Source organism: Diuraphis noxia, unplaced genomic scaffold (genome assembly GCF_037042655.1).
Source record: "Diuraphis noxia isolate RWA-SAM2 unplaced genomic scaffold, SU_Dnox_SAM2 contig0001, whole genome shotgun sequence".
NCBI classification, from domain to species: Eukaryota; Metazoa; Arthropoda; class Insecta; order Hemiptera; family Aphididae; genus Diuraphis; species Diuraphis noxia.
Window position 1 is genome coordinate 54,331,874 of NW_028301711.1, and position 20,167 is coordinate 54,352,040.

The following is a 20,167-nucleotide window of genomic DNA, read 5'->3' on the forward strand; positions in this document are numbered from 1 at the left end:
GTGCATTTTTTTCTGCTTTTTTGTAAGCAGAGCAACGCTTTCAACAATTCGAAAAATTCTACATAATATGTGAGAGGGAACGTACATATTATTCGTTCGACAGGCAAAACACGAAGTTAAAATTATATATTATTATTCAAAAAAAAAAAAAGTAAAACTTCTAAACTTTAAGAATAAAAAATATAAATTAAGTTGTAAAAAAAATTTTTTAACTACTTCAAACCAAGAAAAAAATCATTTTTCAAAAACTTTAATATTATTTAAATAACGAGTGTTCAGTTATAAATGATGCGCCCGGTATATATTTTGCAACTATACAAAACATTTTTTACTGGCTACATCCTAATTATAAGTCAAAAAATAATGTTCTAATTGCATAGTATCTCTTAAAGAGATCTGTCCGAATTGCATGCCACGTCTTAAAGGGGTTTGTCAGAATTTCATTCCACGTCTTGAAGGGTTAAGCATCAGTGTACCCATAAGTTTATTTATTATGCACTTATGTGCATAATTTAAATTTTTGATTTTTCTAATTTAAACTATTGACTTATCTAATTTATTTCAAAATAATGAAATAAATAGAATTAAATAAGTAGAAAAGTTGGCTTACATTTACTTTAGGTACCCATTTTTTAATTTATTATGTTGTAATGCAATTATTGACTGTATTAACTATAGTTTTATAAAATGCTATTATTATTATTATTATTATTATATATTTTCCATTTTTACACTTGATTTTATTACTATAAACTATTGAACTATTACCTTTATAATATTGTATAATGTCAAAATAAACTCCACCGAACTATAAAGTATAATTATTTATCTGAAATGCCATGTAAAAATGTAAAATACATTCACTTGGTTATCCTTAATTACAAGTATTTAATTTAATGTTTAATATTCACAGTTTCACCTTCACCAATTTGGTAAAATGTTTACTCGAATATAAAAATATTTTAATCTAGAAATTAATCAGTTTCTATTCATCTGTTTTTTTTTTTAAATAAGAAAAGTCAAAAATAAAGTTTAGGTGTAGATATAAGTGCATGATAAATAAATTTGGGGGTAAATGGCATACATTCAGACAGACTACCCTCTCTACGAGGTGACATGCAATTTGGACATTCCAATTTATATTTATTTTTTTGGCATGTAATTAGAATGCACCGTTGTTTATTAAATGTATTCAACAGGCAATAATGCAATACATTTGTGATTGTGTTGAATTGTATCATAGATAAAATTTTGTATATGCAGTTGTTGCCTGTTGGAAGACAAATGCCTATTCTTTTTGTTTTTAAAACCTTTTGGGCTTGAGCCCTATGCATTTTTAACTGTAATTACGTCTAGGTCGTTGTTATATCATATTTCATTTATTTATATCTTACAGCCACGGCGTTTCAAGAACTGTGGACTACGTACACTTGGCAGATGGACGAACAACACAATAGCGAAATATCGCGAACGTCGTTCGAATGTTGTGTCGGCTGTTCCAGTTCGGGTGACGATAAAGTACCACTAAAGCGGCCACCTTGGCCGCCAACTCCAGGACCACGTCATCGCCGCCGTGCGCCTCCATCCGTCACAGTCCACAAGTCCATCCTCCACCCAACGATGATTTCGCCACCGAACGCCAACCACGGATCACCAATGCTATCGGTGGACGTGATTTACCGGTGGTGGATGTCCAAACTATCGGACGCATTAAGGGTAATAGCGTTTTTTGTGACACTGGCCACCGTGGCCTTGGTGCCCATACTGATTGTGGTTTACCGCGGCCGAGTCATTGGGTGGCTCATGTCAGCCATTTTCCATCAGGACGGCGGTGACGGACGGGCACCACCGAAGTCGACGGTGACCAGCCATAACGATGACGACACTGCCAGCCACCACAGACAGCACAGCTTTTTCCTGTTGAACTATACCAACAGTGGTGAACTGAGCAGTTGGAAGGCGGCCGTGGCCGCCGCATGCGCAACATTCGTCCAACTCACGGCTATCGTGGCCCTCCATCGTGGTTACAGTGGCGTGGCTGAATGGCTCACCAAGTACTCATATCATTCGGCGTACAACCCACGGTACCAGAGCCTTTACACCGTGTACATGTCTTGCTTCGATTCCGCCAATTATTATTCCAGCTTGGTTTACATTGCTTTTTTCAAGGTGCGAGGTGAAACATTAAATAACATGGGTACAATGGGTAGATAAAAAAAACTATTCTTTATATTAAACTTTTAAATACTTATTATGTATTTTAAGCGTTGCGCACTTTTCACCCACAACGTAACCATCTACACTTTATAGCATTGCCATTGATTAAATGCATTTATAAATGCAGTTTACTTAACCTAGTAATTAACGGTTTTTTTTTCAATACAATCTGTAATAAGCCTAACCAAATGTAATATAAATATTTCACTTCATGATTTAGGTGAAACTCGATTACCCAAGCTTTACAAATATAATAATATTATGACTACTTACCCTTAAATATTACATATTACAAAAGTAAAATAGTCAATATGATTTGTGGTGTTTGCTTAGGGTCGCTTCGTGACTGGACAGAGGCAACACGTGGATAGTTCATCCAGATTCACAAAGTTTTGGCCCATTTCTATGTTTCGGAGAATAATACATCATATTAGAGAAGATGTTTGCGATCCCGCAGCTGCTGGAACGGGGTGCGTGCCAGAACTCTGTACCCAATTGGCCATTATAATGGTGGGAAAACAACTGATAGACAACGTGATTGAGTTGATGACGCCGTTAGTCATATGAACTTATTTGTAAAAATTAATAAATGTCAATAACTATATAGTTATTGAATTAATGACTCTTAGGCTGGCATTGAATGTATGGCGTCGATGGCGAGCTAAAGAGAGCCGCCGTCAAAATAAATTGAATGGAAAACTGCCGGACACTATTGTAGAAACACTCAAACACCCGAAACAATGGCAGCTCGACTATCAGCTAGAAGATACTGGATCGTTGGGCCTTTACCAGGAATATTCAGAGATGGGTACAAACCATAGAGTAAAAAGAATTATACAAAAACACCCACATAATATTTTAAAACATTGAAGAAGGCAGCGAGACTTAGGAACCTACCAAATTAGTTACCGGCTTAGTGCAGTTACTGTTGTAATGTCGACTATTGTCTTTGAAGATTTAACTTCCTTTGTGTATTATGTCTTTGACGGTGGACGGATAAATGTTGAGGTATCAATGCAAATGTTTCAAAGAAATTGACAAATAATAAGACATTTGTTTATCTAGGTATCTAACCTTGAAATTAGGAATCATTGTTCAATATATTATTATATATTTTGTGAAGTACCCAGAGTTAACTATATAACTATATTAACCTATATTCATGTTAACACTGTAATTATTTATTTGATCTTGTCTTGATAAAAGCGAGTTCTTAACTATCTCCTGCCAAAATACCCTTATTGGCCTTATAGATGGAAGGCTCATATTTATTTATTTAATTTATTTATGATAAACGGGTAATAACCCTTTTGTGTGAACAGTATCAGGTTTACATTTTTAAGTATTTTACAGTAAGAACAAAAATAAAAGTAAGACAAAAAATAATGAAAATACAGTTCAAAATAATAATAATTAGACAGTGATAAATGTATAATAGTAATACAATACAGCAATAATTTATAATAACATAATATCGATATTAATTTACAATTAAATTTAAAGCTAAATATACATTTCTATTAAAAACAAGACGTGACATGAAGAAAAAAATTTACATGCTCAGTAATAAGATTTGCTAGTTTTAATGCTCTAGGGAAGAGAGAAGTGGAGCTATAATTATTTTTGTAAAATGGTACATGAAATAGGGTTGAATTTCTTAAACGATGATTTGTTATTTTAAACTCTATCATAGAGAGCAATTCTGGGGAAAAAATATGACCATTCAACAAATCATAAATAAACATAATATCTGCAACTTTTCTTCTTACCTTTAAAGATATAAAGCCTAATTCAGTTATTCGCATATTACACAAGTTATTTGGAATAAATGGAACCTTTATTTTGTAACTCAATAATTTCAAGAATTTATGTTGAACATTTTCAATAAGACCAATAAAAGTGATGTAATTAGGAGACCAGGCTGTCGAACCAAATTCAAGGTGTGATCTAACAAGCGCAAAAAATAAAGTTTTCAATGCCTTAATATTTTTAAAGTTGATTGTATTTCGGTTGATAAAACCAAGCATTTTAAAGGCTTTTTTTTAGCTATTATAGCATTTATATTATGAGAAGTGAAAGAGAAATTGCAGTCAATACTCAATAATAATCCCAAAGTCTCTGATTGAGGTAACTCTTGTGACGGAACAATTGTCAATTTTGTATTCGAAACTAATGGGATAATCTGCGCGTGAAAAGTGATAACATTACATTTAATGATATTTAATGATAATTTATTTTGACGACTCCAAGTTACAAATTAATTATCATGCAATTTAGTTAAACTACGTGCATACCTAACTAAATTAACCACTTTAGGTGAGTAAATATGATAGATAACATAAGTTAATACTATTTTTATTTTTATTGGACAAAGTTTATTTCTTGTGGATTTAACAAATCCAACTGAGTTGTCACATTTCGGCTCGTAAGTTATGGTCAAGAATATCTAAAAGCATCGTTTACCTTTTTTCATTAGCCACACACTATTACCTATGCACTTGGATTATGGATGATGCACTATTAAAATGCATTGATTCCTATATTTATGTATGCATTTTTGTTATAGTAATTCAGTACGGATTTGTGGTTATGTTCACAACGGCATTTCCACTGGCCCCGTTGTGTGCTCTGTTAAACAATGTATTAGAGCAACGACTAGATGCGTTCAAAATGGTAGTTGCTCAGCGACGTCCAGTTCCCTCCTACTACTGTACTAATAAAAAATATACGAATTACGTCATTCGAGGACACATAAAATGTTGTGATAACTGTAACAAGTTATGCACGTGGATACGAGTGTTGAAAATTATGTCATTAATCTCAGTTTTATACAACGTAAGTAGGTAGTAATACACTAGGTAGGTAATATATTACACTATTATTTTTGTAACACATTAGTTGGTTCAGCTAGAAAATATCATCTGAAACATAATTTAACCTACAAAAAGTTTTTGAAAAAATAATAATGTCTATTCATATTAAATGTAGGCATTTTTAAATAGGTAGCCCAACTTAGAGTCAACTTAATTAATTCCCTTTTGATTGATCATCCGTATTTATCTGAATTAGGCATTTATGGTTGCATTTACCAGTGACCTGTTACCCCGATATGTGTATTCTCAAATCTCGACTGGAACATCGTCTTCATTGGAAGGCTATGTCGCTTGGTCTTTATCCTCAAGTACGTCAGACGTCACGTTATTATTAAATTTTGATAGAGTGTTATTTATAACATAATATATTTATCTTAATGTCTAGAGAGAAATGTAACTGAATACTATTATGGAAAATTAGAAAACATAAATGGACCTGAAACATGTCGGTACAGGGGATACGGTGCTGATGCTGATTCAGAGCACAATGACTACAGAAAATGGCAAGTGTTAGCTGCTCGATTAGCATTTGTCGTGATCTTTGAGGTACGCATATTAACTTAAAACTTTAGTACACCAGGTATAAACGTACCTTTTTTAATTCATGTTATTTTTTCACTTACCTATAGTAAATATTCGTAAATATAACCTTGTGTAATATTGCCATTTATTTGTTTGACATGATATTTACATTTGAATTCAGATTATATGTATAATGAATAATTTAGGTAGAAACTACATAATATTAATAATATATAATTATCATAAAAGTGAGTAGTGACAAGTCATATGATGTCTTAGTACTAACCTTAGATATGTAATAACCTATGTGAGTATTACATAGGTACATTACATACATTGCAGTATGAATGTAAAATATAACAATAATCAATAAATAAATAGGTATAGGTAAATAAAATTTAAAAAAAAATGATAAGTGGGTAGGATATTCGATTATAGAAATAAAAACTTTCAATTTAAAAAAAATTTTATTTTATTTTTATTCATAACTTTATAAAATGTAAGCTTTAATTTTGAGAATTATCTTTAATTTGTATTTCATTAGGTGTACTGCAGTATTAAGGTATTTTTATTGAATTGACAAAAACAATCTACAGAGTATGTAGTATTCATTATATTCAAAATATATTGTATTACCTATATTTTATATTTTATACTCGTATTATATAATTATAATACTTAATTTCCGCCTATTTTAAAAATACACCTTTATTATAATACGAATAATGGTGATGATAATGATAATGATAATAATAAGCTATTATCATAAATAATTTATAAATATTAGCTTTATAATCTAATTTAGAAAAAAATATTACAAATAACTATAGCATAGGTTCGTATTATACATGTACGCGTTCGTTGTAACCTATACGTGAAGCTGGCTATTAATAATAATATGTTGTATGTATAGGTATATTTGCATTGGATTTTCATTTTAACAGTTTATGGACTATTATAACAGTCTATCGCTCAAGCATATCGTCGTCAAAATATCCATATCATGTATACAAACAGAAAACACATAATGTTGCGTCGTCCAATCATATAAATATCACTAATAATTTATTACATTAAGGATTGGAAAATACTTCATATGCCACTGCCACTGCCAGAGCTCATTGAGTTATACAATTTTATTTCATTGCAGAATAAACAACTACAGATAATAGTCAAACAAAAAAAAATTAAAAGTTCAAGCATTCTTCAAACTATCACAAATTTAGTAAATAATGTAATAAATTGACGATAAATTGTGTGTGTGGACTATGAAGACATTCCGGTTTTTTTTGTTTCTAAAACCTTTTGCCCCCTCCCCCAACCGTCAGACGGAGTGTACTTGTACCGGGGCTGTCGCATCACGAGTGTAGGTCAGCTTGCTCTACCTCTCGCTAAAGCTTGAGGTAGTCTCGCGTTCCTAGCTACCCTTAATCGTGGTGGGGTGACATCACCGTGGTGTAAAACTGGTTATCATACGCCGTCTCCGACAACTTCTCTAACGACAGGCCTGGAGCCGCCAGCAAGGCGTTCTCGGCGGCGTCGCGCGAGTCCACGTTTTGTCTGGGCTGCTCCTGGCTGGCGGATGGTGCCAGCTCCTCGAGTTCGTCCACCTCCATCGCTGTTTGGCTAGCCGGTGCTGCTGGCTTGCCGATTGCTCCCTGGCCCTCTTCTTCTCCCTCAGCTGTTGGGACTTTTTGCGGTTCCTCGCCTGCTGTGCCTCCGTCTTTACCTTCGCCGGTGGGTGAGGAGTCACCCCGGACACCTTGAGCACCGGTGTCGGCGCAATTGGTGTCACAAAGCTCAGTCAACTCGTCGTACTAGCGGCCGTTTGGTTTTGCGGCCGTCTTGAAGGCAAGTAGCGGGGACTTGGCCTTGGTGACTGTGGTGGTGGTGGGGTTGGTTGTAGACGTCAAATGGTCGGCTCCGGTTGTTGCTGCAGCGTCCGCTGGATGCTCGCCACCCTGTCCTCCCACCCGCGGTGGTAGATCGCCGCCCGCACCGGGTTTTGCAGCAGTCGTGCAGTGGACATCCGCGCCACCTGTGCTGCAGTCTGTGCGCAGCGTCGGCGTCCCCGGTCACCAATCCCATTCGCCTGATGAGGTCAGCTACCGGTTGCCACTGTCCAGCGTATTGTTGCCCGCTCATTACGTCTGAAACAATCATTAGTACAAACATTGCTTATTTTTAGTGGTGATTTGGTGGCGCGCGTTTTAGGCAAGACACGTGTATTTTCTGCGGCGGTTGCTGGTCGGTAAGGAAAACTCCTTTTCCTACCTGCTTTGTCAGCCTTACTGGACCCCACCACTTCGGTGCGAATCCAGCATGAAAATCTTTATGTGCTTTAGATAGGTGGTGCGCTTTGTAGTATACTACGTCGCGTTTGCCGAACTTTACCGTTTTGTTGGTGTTCGCGCTCGGTTGTAACACTACCGATTTGCCTAAAACTCGTTTTTCCCGCTCTACCCTCTCTTCCTTCGATTTTTTTATGTGAACTGGCGTTGATTTTGACAGTGCTCAATCTCCGGGTCTCTTGCGTTTCCTGTCTAAGACTAGGACCGCGGGTGGGTAGCATATCTGTTCGTTACACTTGTTCCGTATCGAAAATAGAATTGCGGGTAGTTTTGTGTCCCAAGATTTATGTTTGCCGTTGACAAATTGTGCGCGCAAACCTTTTTTTAAATCTTGATTTCGGCGTTCGACTCTCGACTGGGTTGGCTTTCGGATGATATATCGGAGTTGTCCAACCCTGTGCTCTCCAACGTTCTAAAGCATTTAGCATTTCGTTTGACACAAACTGGGGGCCGTAATCGCTGATACACACGCGGGGGTGACCGAAACGGGAAAAGAACTCGCGTTCTAATGTTTCGATTATTGTTTTAGAGGTCACTGTTCCTAAGGGATAAGCCTCGGTCCACCTACTTGAACTGTCGGTTGCTACCAGTATGTACGATTTTCCCTTACCGAAACGTGGGTATGGGCCCATAAGATCGACACTGATAACTTCCCATGGTTGGCGGGGGATTCTTGGTTGCTTTGGGTCGTTGGGTCGTGAGTAACCTGACGTCGTTTTTTTCGGTGCAAACCATTTGCGCCCATCAAGCGCGGATTCAGGGGGGGGGGGCTATGGGTGCTCGAGCACCCCCTGTCATCTAGCCACCAACAAAATAAATTTATATTATAAATTATATAATTTGTTATTTTTCAAAATAAAAATAATAATAATATCGGTGCTTTTCGTTATCGCCGTCACATACGACAATAATAACTATTGTTAATTGTTTTCGAAGTATACCTACTCGTATGTAACGACAAGCGTCGACGGCGGAAAGCACCGATAACAATTATTATGAAAAAAATGTTAGCACTAATAAATCAAATAGAAAACGATAATATTTAAATAAATAGTAAGGTTTAACAATTTTTTTTTGAGCACCCTCTGTTAAATTTTTCTGTTTCCGCGCCTGGCGCCCATCACACCTTTTTACACCGAATCTTTCCATAAACATATATATGCCCAATTTTATTCACCTCATCCACCAATTACTAATGTTATCGAAAATTTAAAACTAATTCAAGTGGAAACTTATTTGAAAATAAAATAAGTTAATAAAGGCACAGTGAAACCTAAACGAAACGAGGAAAAAGAACGTATAGAATTTGCATGTACAACTTGGACGGAATATCAAATAAAAAATAAAGCCAGAGTACAATATTTAAAAAAATTGCTTATAAATTTAGAGGGATTGACTTAATTATCATAAAAATATATTTATGTACTTTTTTTTATTATAATATATGACATGTGAAAAATCAACATTATTAATTTTTATTTAAATTTTTTCAACATTTTTTCAATATAAATATTGACTTATTATATTATTATATTAACTTATCATGAAATATTATTATTCATTTTTATTTAATTTTTTTAAACATTTTTTTAATATGAATATTAACTTATTATTATATTAACTTAAGGTTTAACTTATGATGAAATATTTTTTATATACTTTTTTTTTATTATATATGACATGTGAGAAAAATCAACAGTATTAATTTGTATAATAATGGCATGTACTGATGTACTCAACTATATATTATATTTTCCGAAATTTTTTTTTTTTAATTTTAAATATTTCTATTATTTATATAATTTTATGTGAGATGAATTATTACTAGAGTAAATCAAACTTAGTGAATTAATTAAGTGTCGTTTAACTTAGAATTCCTAAATTTAATGTTAGTTATTGTTATATTGACTAATTTTTTTAAACCCAAAATGTTGAAAAAATTACAAAATTTAAATTAGATTATTAAAAACAAATATATAATAATAATTGAAGTACTAATAATTTTCTAAGTAATATAGTTTAAATTTTAAAATTATTAAAAATGTTAGTGAATAGGTATGGCAATAACTGCACAATTAGTAGATTATAATGTAATCTACTAGGTAATCTAATTAATTTAAGTATTTATCAAGATAAATAATATAATCTATAATAATATGAATCACAACGTCAACGTTGCATACGAAATGGGCGCATATGGGCTATAAATCGGCAGGTAGTACCTTATCTTTCGGGCGCATCTGTCCATATCCCTAGGGGCGCAAATGTACTACTCTGGGGCGCTAATAGGCTGTAGCCGTTTTTTTTCCTTTTCAATAGTACCGTTGTCGAACCACCCGGTACGTCTCTTTCCAACCTGGGTGGTTGGATAAGATGTGATCGTGACACCTCCAAATTATGTGTTGTACTTTGGTTTTCGGTATCACGACGGATGTGTGGGAGCCTACGTTTACGCGTAAGAGGCCGTCGGAGAAAACGTAAATGTCGATTCCCGAATTTGCGCACCTAGTGTTCCGAGTTGGGCCGTCCCCAGCTGTGACCGGTGATTAAGCCGCGAATTGCAGCGTTTTTCGACTGCCATTTTTCGAGAGTTGTCGCGATGAGGGGCGTGTCTCACTATTGTGGTTATCGACTATTGCGAAGATACGGTCGGACTCGAGGTCAATGTAGATTGTCGACGTTGTTGGAGCCCCTACCAATTTTTCCTCAAGTCGCTCTTCGTCAACGGGAGAGCCCGGTGCCGGGTCGCGGGACAACAAATCAACAAACCTTCCCGGGACGTGTACCGTACTGAAATCTAAAGTAGCTAGTTGTAGTGACCAACGTGTCAATTTTGAATTTTTTTCTCTAGCCCTGTATAACCATGTTAGTGCCGAGTTGGCGGTTAGGAGTTCGAAACGTCAGGTTTCTAGGTATGGACGGAATTTGTCTGTACCCCCCCCCCCCAGATTATCGCTAAGCACTCGCGTTCGACCACGGCATACCTTGTTTGCGTTTCGCTGAACTTTTTGCTTGCGTAGGACACTATGCGTCTTTCCTCCGGTCTATCACCCCTTTAGAAAAGTACCGCACCGGCTACTATTTGGCTTGCATCGGTTTGCAGACAAAACGGTTTGCTATAATCGGGTGGTGATAATTTTGGCGATGTGACTAGCGCATTTTTTATTGATTTGAACACGCGTTGTTCTACATCTGTCCATTTCCACTTTACCCCGTGTTTCGGTAAGTTAGTAAGTTAGTGAGAGGTTTTATGGTATCCACGTAATTGTCTACGAACTGGTTGTACCTGTTTCACACGCGGTCAGTGGACGGGTGTCGTTAGGTGAGGTGACGGACAAAACGCCTATTTTTCCCTTGTGTACTACTGATAGTTGGTGATGTTGTGTAAGTGTGTTTGGTGGTGGGGGGGGGGGGTGATGAGTCGATAGGGGGGACTAGCCCCCGTCGACTCCTCGGCCGTTTCCCGACATGGACGGCTAGTTAGGACACTCGCTATGCAATTGAAGTTCCCCACAGTACGTGTGTGTATGTCGACCAACGCGTTAGCGTCGCAATGGTCGGACGAAAAGTTGATTGTAGCCGGCGACCGGTACTCCGACTTCCCGTCCCACCAAGCCTTTTCGGCGTAGAAGGAGAGTTGACGGTGTCGCGTCATAGTCACCCGTGAGGTGGTTGGTAAAGTCGTAAACCGGTCGCAGTGGTGCCTGTACTTTGTACTGGCAGCCGTTGCGTACCGTGTCAAAGCCCTATGCATTTGATCCTAATATTCTATTTACATATATTTATATGTATAGTGGTGGATGTGAAGTTAACACTACAGACAATAAATTGAATAACTTTTAACAAATTAAAACATATGTCCAACAATGTCAAATAAGCCCGTGAAGAGTTTGTTAGAATGGTTTTAATAATTTGTAGTTCTAACCTTATAGTGCCAGCTTCAATTTTGTCACGACATCACGTTAGGTACCTATCTATAGTGAGAGCTGAAGTTGGAGTATTAGATTGCTAACAAAATATAAAAAAAACACATAACATAGGTACCAAATATAGGTTTAATGAATGAAATGTGAAACGCTAGCTGAAAATTATTAAGTAGCTACTTACTTAATATACAGAGTGCCATTAAAAACGGATGGATTTTAAAAAACAATTCTTTAATAAATAATGCAAATTAAAAAAAAATTGATTTTTTTAAATATATTTTTTTTATAATTTTTTTTTTAAATTATTTATTTAGTTTCATTGTTATCATAACAGTATTTTTACAAAATTTTTGATTTCTTACCAAATATTGATATTTGAATCAGTTAATTTTTATGAGGTATATATTGAAGGTTAAAGAAGAATAAAAAATATTCTATTTTTATAAAAAATGCTAAAAAATATATATTAAATAAAAAAATGTATATTTGATAAAAAAATGTATTTAATATACAATCCATATTTTATAAAAAAAAATGAATTGAATAAATAATCAATATTTGATAAGAAATCAAAAAATTGTTGTAAAAAACACTGTAATCATAAAAAATGAAGCTGATTAAAAATAAAAATAAATATATATTTAGTAGAAAATTTAAAAAATATTTTACAAAATTGATTTTTATAAATATATTTTTTTTATTTAATATATATTTTTTAGCATTTTTTATAAAAATAGAATATTTTCTATTCATCTTTAGCCTTCTATATACCTTATAAAAAATTAACTGATTAAAAAATCAATATTTGAAAAATTTTGTAAAAAACACTGTTATGACGTGTTGGTAGGTTTTTTAAACGGTTTCAATAAAAATGTAATGCTAGGTATGAAGTTGGTAGTACAAAATATATGGTGGTTCAGTTAAAAAGTGGGGGCCAACAAATTCCAACAAGTATCCAACAATGTCGAACAAGTCCATTTGAAAATTGTTGGTTTCTGAAAAGTTCTGCTATTATTGTAAATTTTTTATTAAATATAGATTTTATATTCCACTTGTGGTTTTTATTAAGTTTGATTTTTTATAATTTGAATTACAATACTGGAGATTTGGCACGGATGTGACGATCTTTCGAATTTCGACGATAGTCGTGCAAATTCATGCTAAATGCGTGCTAAATGATGAATTCTATAAAAATATAAAAATTTCCTTTTTTTGGTCGGGCGGTGTTCGCGAAATGTTTCACCAGCACCGCCCGTTGATTTTTACGATCAAAATTTTTTAATGGGCGGTGCTGGTGCAACGTACGTTGCTGTGAGTATAGATGTATGGTGTTTCCTATCAAATTTATTTTCACATGCCTTATTGAACGTAGTTACACGAATGACGAATGCAGGACTTGTCCATCTCAAAAATTGAGTTCTATATAACTTGCCAATTGCTATTATGTACCATACTAACATACTGTACCTACTTATCATACATTTATATTATAATGTATCAACTACATCATACGCGTGTGTTTCGACAGCATTGTGTAATAGCATCCATTGCGGCCCTGGTGTATTTCATCCGGAAAAGGTTTTCCCGATACAAATCCCACGCTAACCCGAACGCCGACAGTCCTTCCGACAAAAGATCAGTTGCCGGTATGTCGGTTGACACTGACTCGGGTGGCTCATCTGCTATATTTTATGCAGCGGATGGCTCTTTGGCCGCTGCTCACGATGCGATAGTGGAAGGACAGCCTAAGGCGTTCAACAACAATCCGATGGTTGTGCCGCCAACCTTGCTAGTAATTGACATGGAAAACGACGATCAAGAAAAATCGACGAATCATGAATACTCGCCTCCATCTAGAATACACAGGCCTGAAGAGAGATTATAAGATTCACTATGATTTGCCACGACTTGATCCGCGTACTTGTTATGATATTATATTATTAAATAGATAATGTTACGGTAAATTAAACTGTGAAGACTTAATTGTTTACGATTATTACTTAATATATCTTATAGTCAAAAAGAAATAAGTGTTTGATCCGGCTCATCACAAAAGCCATATACTTATCACCGTTTAACGGTACCACCAAGGTCGGGCAAGTATTAATGAAAATAATTAACTGTGACAAGTTAAGTTAATTAAATTAAATTGCATTCAGTTAAAGTTAAAATTTAACAAAAAATATATTTAACTCGACAAGCTTAATTTGACATTTGAATGAACTATGAAGTTAAGAAAAAGTTAATTTTGTCAAATTACAATAGTTATACATAATATTATAATAATTTTAAGTCATAAAATTCCCATGTATTTTTATTTACTCAAACATTTACCAAGACGTTTAACACAGCAAACATCATATTATTATGATAAATTATTAGAAAATAAATTACCAAAATTGAAAAATAGTCAATTAATCATGGCTTGTACACATGGCGAACGTTAACCTGCGTTCAACGCACGTTAAATTTAAGGTACCTAGGTAGATAATGTTATGGGCTAATATATTTTATTAATGTAATATGTATTATATTCTTATAAAAAAAATTCGAACTATTCAGTAGATAATCAGTATAATTAGTATTTAGTAGTTACACATGGTGATATCCGATTGAGCACAGTCGTTATCGGCTGACCTTTTGGGAGGGCCGTGTTTGCGCCTAAATACCGTATATGCGCCTATATGCAAAAACCTCGATTGCGCTTAATAAAATTAAAATACGTTAAATACTTATTTGCGCCTAGTTAGGTTACAAATAAATAAATTTGGCAACATTGCAGTAAAACTTAAATTTCTCGTCCCACTTTTTTCAGACTTCGAACTGACAGAATAAAATTTATTGAATTATTCTGGTGTGGTTAAAAATTTGTCTTTACTGTTCTGTTGTGTAGTTATTATTTTTTATTGTACCTAATGTACCTTTATATTTTTAATAAATTTAATTTAAAATTTTTCTTCACTGTTCTGTTGCGTCGTTGTTATTTCTTATGTAGGCACCTATTATATTTTTAATAAAATGAAATTTAAATTTTTCGCGTTACTTTGACTTTGTTACTTATATTTTTTATGAAGTTAATTGTTGATGTTGATGTATCTCTTAATTCGTTGATAACCTGGTGTTTTTTTATAACTGCTTTATTTTTTATTTGTTTTATTGTTGTATTAGCAAGATTTATTTTTAAATATGTATCTGTTTGAAATTCTATTAGACCTTCCACAAATTTTATGATTGATGGATGAGCGTTAAAAAAATATGAATTAAAATGTTTATGAAATGATTCACATGCGTTTGTTGTCTGTGTTAGATTATTACAACCTTTTGCCCATAATTCAGGGGGAAATAGACTATCTTCGCTTACGAAATTTTCAACTAAATAATCAGCAAATGATTGTATTTTTTTTTCTGCTGGAATTTCAGACATTATAGTTCCAAAAAGCAATCTGATACTTCTTGTGGATGTAAAAATGAAAGACCGAAACAATATTGTAACCATTTTCCTTCTGGACTATTAGATTTATAAATATTAGTTAATCCAAGACTTTGAATTTTTCTGTACCAACATTGTCCCAAGTGAAATCTGCAGGTGGAAAGTTTTATATCCGGCCAAATATTAGATGCAGAGTTTAAAATGCTTTTTTCAAAGTCAGAATATATTTCAACAGGACAAAACTCAAAGTTTAAATTTGAACATAAACGCTTAATATTTTCGAATACATATTCATAGACGTCACAACATTTTGATGGTAACAAACAAAACACTAGAGGTATGTAATGGTTATTATAAAATCCATGAATTGTGAAAAGTTGACAAAAAAATTTTGTGCAATAAGTAAATGTACCATCGACGTATATAGTATTAACCAAACTTAAAAACTGCAAATTTGTGGTACACGTAAAAATTACAATATTTTTTTCTATGTCATTTACTGCAATCATTGATTCTCCTTTAGATGATAACATATTATTTGATACTAAAAATTCTTGAACTTCAACAATATTTTTTGGAATATTTGTTTGTGTGTTTCTACACGGGTACATTCTGTCACGAATTAATTTAACGTCACCGTAATCTAACGTGTCAAAATTATTCTTTGTAATTTCAGAACGTATAATTTTAATTGGACGATCAGTCATGTCTTTGGCTCTTTTTTTACACGCACTTCGAATAATTTGACGATTTAATTTTTTTTCATCAGTATTATGGTTATGATTTAAATTGCTACTTACAGTTACATTTCCATTTTTAATTAGTCTTGCTAAACACGATTTCATTGTACAACGCCAAGTTACATTACCAGATATACTTTCATAAACTTTTCTGAATTTAAAACTGTCGATTATAAGTATATCTTTAAAATTGTTACTCGCACCTTTTGCTAATATAATTTTATTTTCTGTCATTTTTGAAACAAAAATACACCAAACTGAAATGTTTAATTAAGTGAAGTACAGCGACGACTAACTATCTTGCGGTCAAGATTTTAGAAATACCACCGTAAAATGCCGTATATCGACTATGTAGGTAATAAAAATTATCTATAGCAAAGATAAAAAGTTAGATATGATTAAAGATTAGTATCCTATGAAGGTATATCGACTCACGACTGATATAGAAATTAAATTTCCCAATATTTCACAGTGGTTCAAAAATGAAAATAGTTGGGAAAACGTTGTTGCCAAATTTATTGATTTGTAACGTAATAGGCGCAAACAAGTATTTTAACGTGTTTTAAGCGCAATCGAGGTTTTTGCGTATAGGCGCAAATATGGCATTTAGGCGCAAACACAGTCCACCCGACCTTTTTGACGACTCGATTGACCACGATACAAAATTTAGGGCATGTACCGTTTCCGCCAAAATTTGAAATGACCGATTCCGCCATCGCCCGTTTCCGCCAATTTAAAAAAAGGTTTGATTCCCGTTTCCGCCAATTTACCTGCTATGGTAAAATTATTGTAATATATTCCATATTTTTGGTAAAAATATGTTTTAATTAATTTGAGTTGACTGAAACTACGTTCATATGATACAGTACAAGGCAATGTTAGATACAAACGAACGATCTCCGATAAAATTATTATAATATATTCCGTCTTCATTGGAGTATTATTCCTATTATTTTAAGGTGTATTTAAGTTTTAACTAGAAATGATTGTAGGTACATGGTTAGGTTAATATGATAATTGATAACATTAAATATTGAAAAATATATAAATAACTAATAAATCAAATAATAAATACATAATATTTTGTCATAGCTTTGATAAATATAATAATAAAGTAAAAATCACTTATTCATAATTAATATACACAATATTTTGTCATAGTTTTAATAAATATAATAATAATAAAAAGTGATATTTTCATAAATACATATAATATTTTGATATTTTGTATTTTAAGAAATACAGTAATTGAAATAATTAAAAAGTCATAATATTTTGTTAATTTATTTAATATAATTAAATGCAACACTCTTTACATACGAATAACGCGATATTAGTTTATTTTTAAAATCAGTTATAGCCTTATTAGTCCTATCACATTTTAACAAAGTGGATTTATGTATTATTATTATATTTATTAAAACTGTGACAAAATGTTGTGTATATTAATTATGAATAAGTGAATAGCAGGTAAATTGGCGGAAACGGGAATCGAACCTGTTTTTAAATTGGCGGAAACGGGCGATGGCGGAATCGGCCATTTCAAATTTTGGCGGAAACGGGTAATTCCCAAAATTTAAGGCTGAGGGTGAGTTGCGGCCCGACCTTTCGTTTCCGGTGTTGGAGACCGGTGAATTCCGGCCCGATAATATTTTAGGTTTAGGTTAGTTGCGGCCCGAGTAATTGTAACATTCATTACATATGTACCTTACTTGTATAATATATATTATATTATATATCTATTACCTATGTACCGTATAAACTAATAACGATAAACGAAATGTTCAATACGTATGGGAAGTTATATTTGTGTATAGGTATAATATGATAAAGATAATATAGATGGTTTTATCTTATTATCTGCCATATATGACTTACATTATGAATGCTTTGATTTTTTTTTGGACATTATTATCATAATATATATTACACCAATTACGAGTATACTTTTATTTTGTATTTTTTAACATAATGTCATAATATTAATATATTATATTATATTATATAATTTTATGAATACTTTTATTTTATTTTAGACCAATATTAATATAAGAACGACAATTTATACTAGAAAATACCTACATAATATTGTGATGTTTATATACTATTACTATATATAGACATATAGTATATAATATATATATATGTAATATATACTTTATTGTATGGCCGCAATTCGTACGTACCTTTCATAAATCCGGGCCGCAACTCGTACGTTATTTAGGGTTTGGGCCGCAACTCACCAACACTGAAATTTAAATATTGTGTACAACATTATCAAGTTTTCACTAGTACCTAGGTACGTATGTTGTATAAATTACTAATATAAGTAAAGCGCGGATTTGTATGCATAAGCATATTTATTCTGGTTGATCGTATGATATGCAAAGTAAGAACAACATGTTTCATGACATAAAAATTTAAAAATATCGAAATAAATTATTAGGTATAATTGTAGGAATAAACGGTTTATCCAAATATTTCAATTTTTTTAATATTTCAGTGTAAGTATTCATGCATATTTAAGATTTTTTAAGCGTATATTTGGTTGGTTCTTATTGCATTTAAATCTTCGCTCTACTAATAGATAACTAACATATTATAATATGGTATATGACTATTGTCGAATAAAATTTTGGTATCGATCGATGGGTATCCACGGAAGTTGAAAATAACTGTGATAGATAAAAACCAGAATTTTATCTACAACGATTGCACTAAATTGTGATTAACTGTCATTGTATATACCTCTGCTGTTATAAGACGGTCACGATCAGTCTGTTTTGTTGTCTCATGTGTGTATTTTGCAAATGATGGAAAATAATAAAATAAAAATTATTTTATCCTTTTTCTCTCTCTTTTTAGCTTCTACAGGCCATTAATGCCCTACGCTGCATCTACTAAGCTTCGCTCCATAGTCCATCGGTCTCTGTTGTCTGCATCTTCATTTATTGTGGTTTCATCTATTTACATTAAATCTTTCTTTAACCGATCTATCAAACATTGACGTGGTCTTCCTCTGGGGTGTGTTTTATTTGGTTTAGATACCACAACTTGTCTCATTAGACTGTGCTTATCAAGGTGATATGTGGCCGGCCCATTCCAGTCTCTTTGAGAAAAGATATTTTTGGATATTTGGTCCATTATAGATTCTTTCAATGTTTGCATTAGTTCTCCTTTCGATAAAAATTATTTTATCCGCAAGAGATAAATCATTTATATAAATTTATTTAATTTTTTATATACCTATGTCTCGTATATTCATATATTTTTATGTATATTTATATATTCCAAATTCCGATATTCGGTATATTTTAGGGGAACAAATTTTAATTTTAATATAATATTGTAAAAACAGAGAAAAAATATTGAAATAATAATATACTAAATTAACTGATCCAGCAAACGCTGTCTCAATATATTGAATATATTACTAATAATATATATTATTAAAAACTAAAAAAAAAATGTTATTTATAAAAATGTACCAATTTTCAAATGAATTTTATTTTTGAATAATAATATTCAAAATGGCAACGTCGCGCTTATTTTCGTGCTCAATCGTAATATGGAATAATATATAATTAAAAATTAAAAAAAAAATTTTTTTTATAAAAATATACCAATGTTCAAATGTATTGATTTTACCATGATAAGTTTTTTTTTTTTTGTGTGTCTGTCATCACGTTTTGGGGCAGTAAAAGTGCTTCGATTTTTGAATTCAGTACCTCCTGTTCGATCAGAAAGTGAATCTAGTTGGTACTTTGGGGGGTCAAAAGTGAAAAATTCTTAATACTTTTCTAAATAATCGAGTAAAACAAACAAAAAATTAAGGGAAAAACTGGAAATTTTACGCACACTCATTTTTCGACAAAATCGATATTTGTTTTTGATGTAACTTTAAAACAAATACCTTTTCCATTATTAATTATTCTTTACAATAAACACATATGTTAAGTATCAAAAATAACTCTGAAATATAAATCAGAAATACAATTTATGGTCTTATAACATTAAATATAATTTACTAATTAATTAGTTAATTAGGCATACATTTTCAAATATTTATTTAAATAGAATACATTCTTTAATAGTTAATATATTACAG

The 20,167-nt window shown here is 32.7% G+C and overlaps 1 protein-coding gene and 1 pseudogene across 2 annotated transcripts in view; one reads left to right on the forward strand and one right to left on the reverse strand.

The window, feature by feature from the left end:
- The window catches only part of LOC107168443 (anoctamin-7-like), a 30,423-nt gene extending 16,551 nt beyond the window's left edge, over window positions 1-13,872 (forward strand). Inside the window, exons 7-13 of one of the 2 annotated variants that reach the window (XM_015517852.2) lie at window positions 1,397-2,169; window positions 2,551-2,771; window positions 2,847-3,025; window positions 4,784-5,052; window positions 5,287-5,398; window positions 5,476-5,636; window positions 13,418-13,872. In XM_015517852.2, the coding sequence (XP_015373338.2) occupies window positions 1,397-2,169; window positions 2,551-2,771; window positions 2,847-3,025; window positions 4,784-5,052; window positions 5,287-5,398; window positions 5,476-5,636; window positions 13,418-13,774 (2,072 nt within the window). In that variant the 3' untranslated portion in view covers window positions 13,775-13,872. Of the gene's footprint in view, window positions 1-1,396; window positions 2,170-2,550; window positions 2,772-2,846; window positions 3,026-4,783; window positions 5,053-5,286; window positions 5,399-5,475; window positions 5,637-6,525; window positions 6,982-13,417 lie in introns of those variants that run through there. The other variant, XM_089217635.1, reaches the window with a different exon arrangement.
- On the reverse strand, window positions 7,108-7,757 carry LOC149060910 (uncharacterized; annotated as a pseudogene).
- Window positions 13,873-20,167: the final 6,295 nt, after the last annotated feature.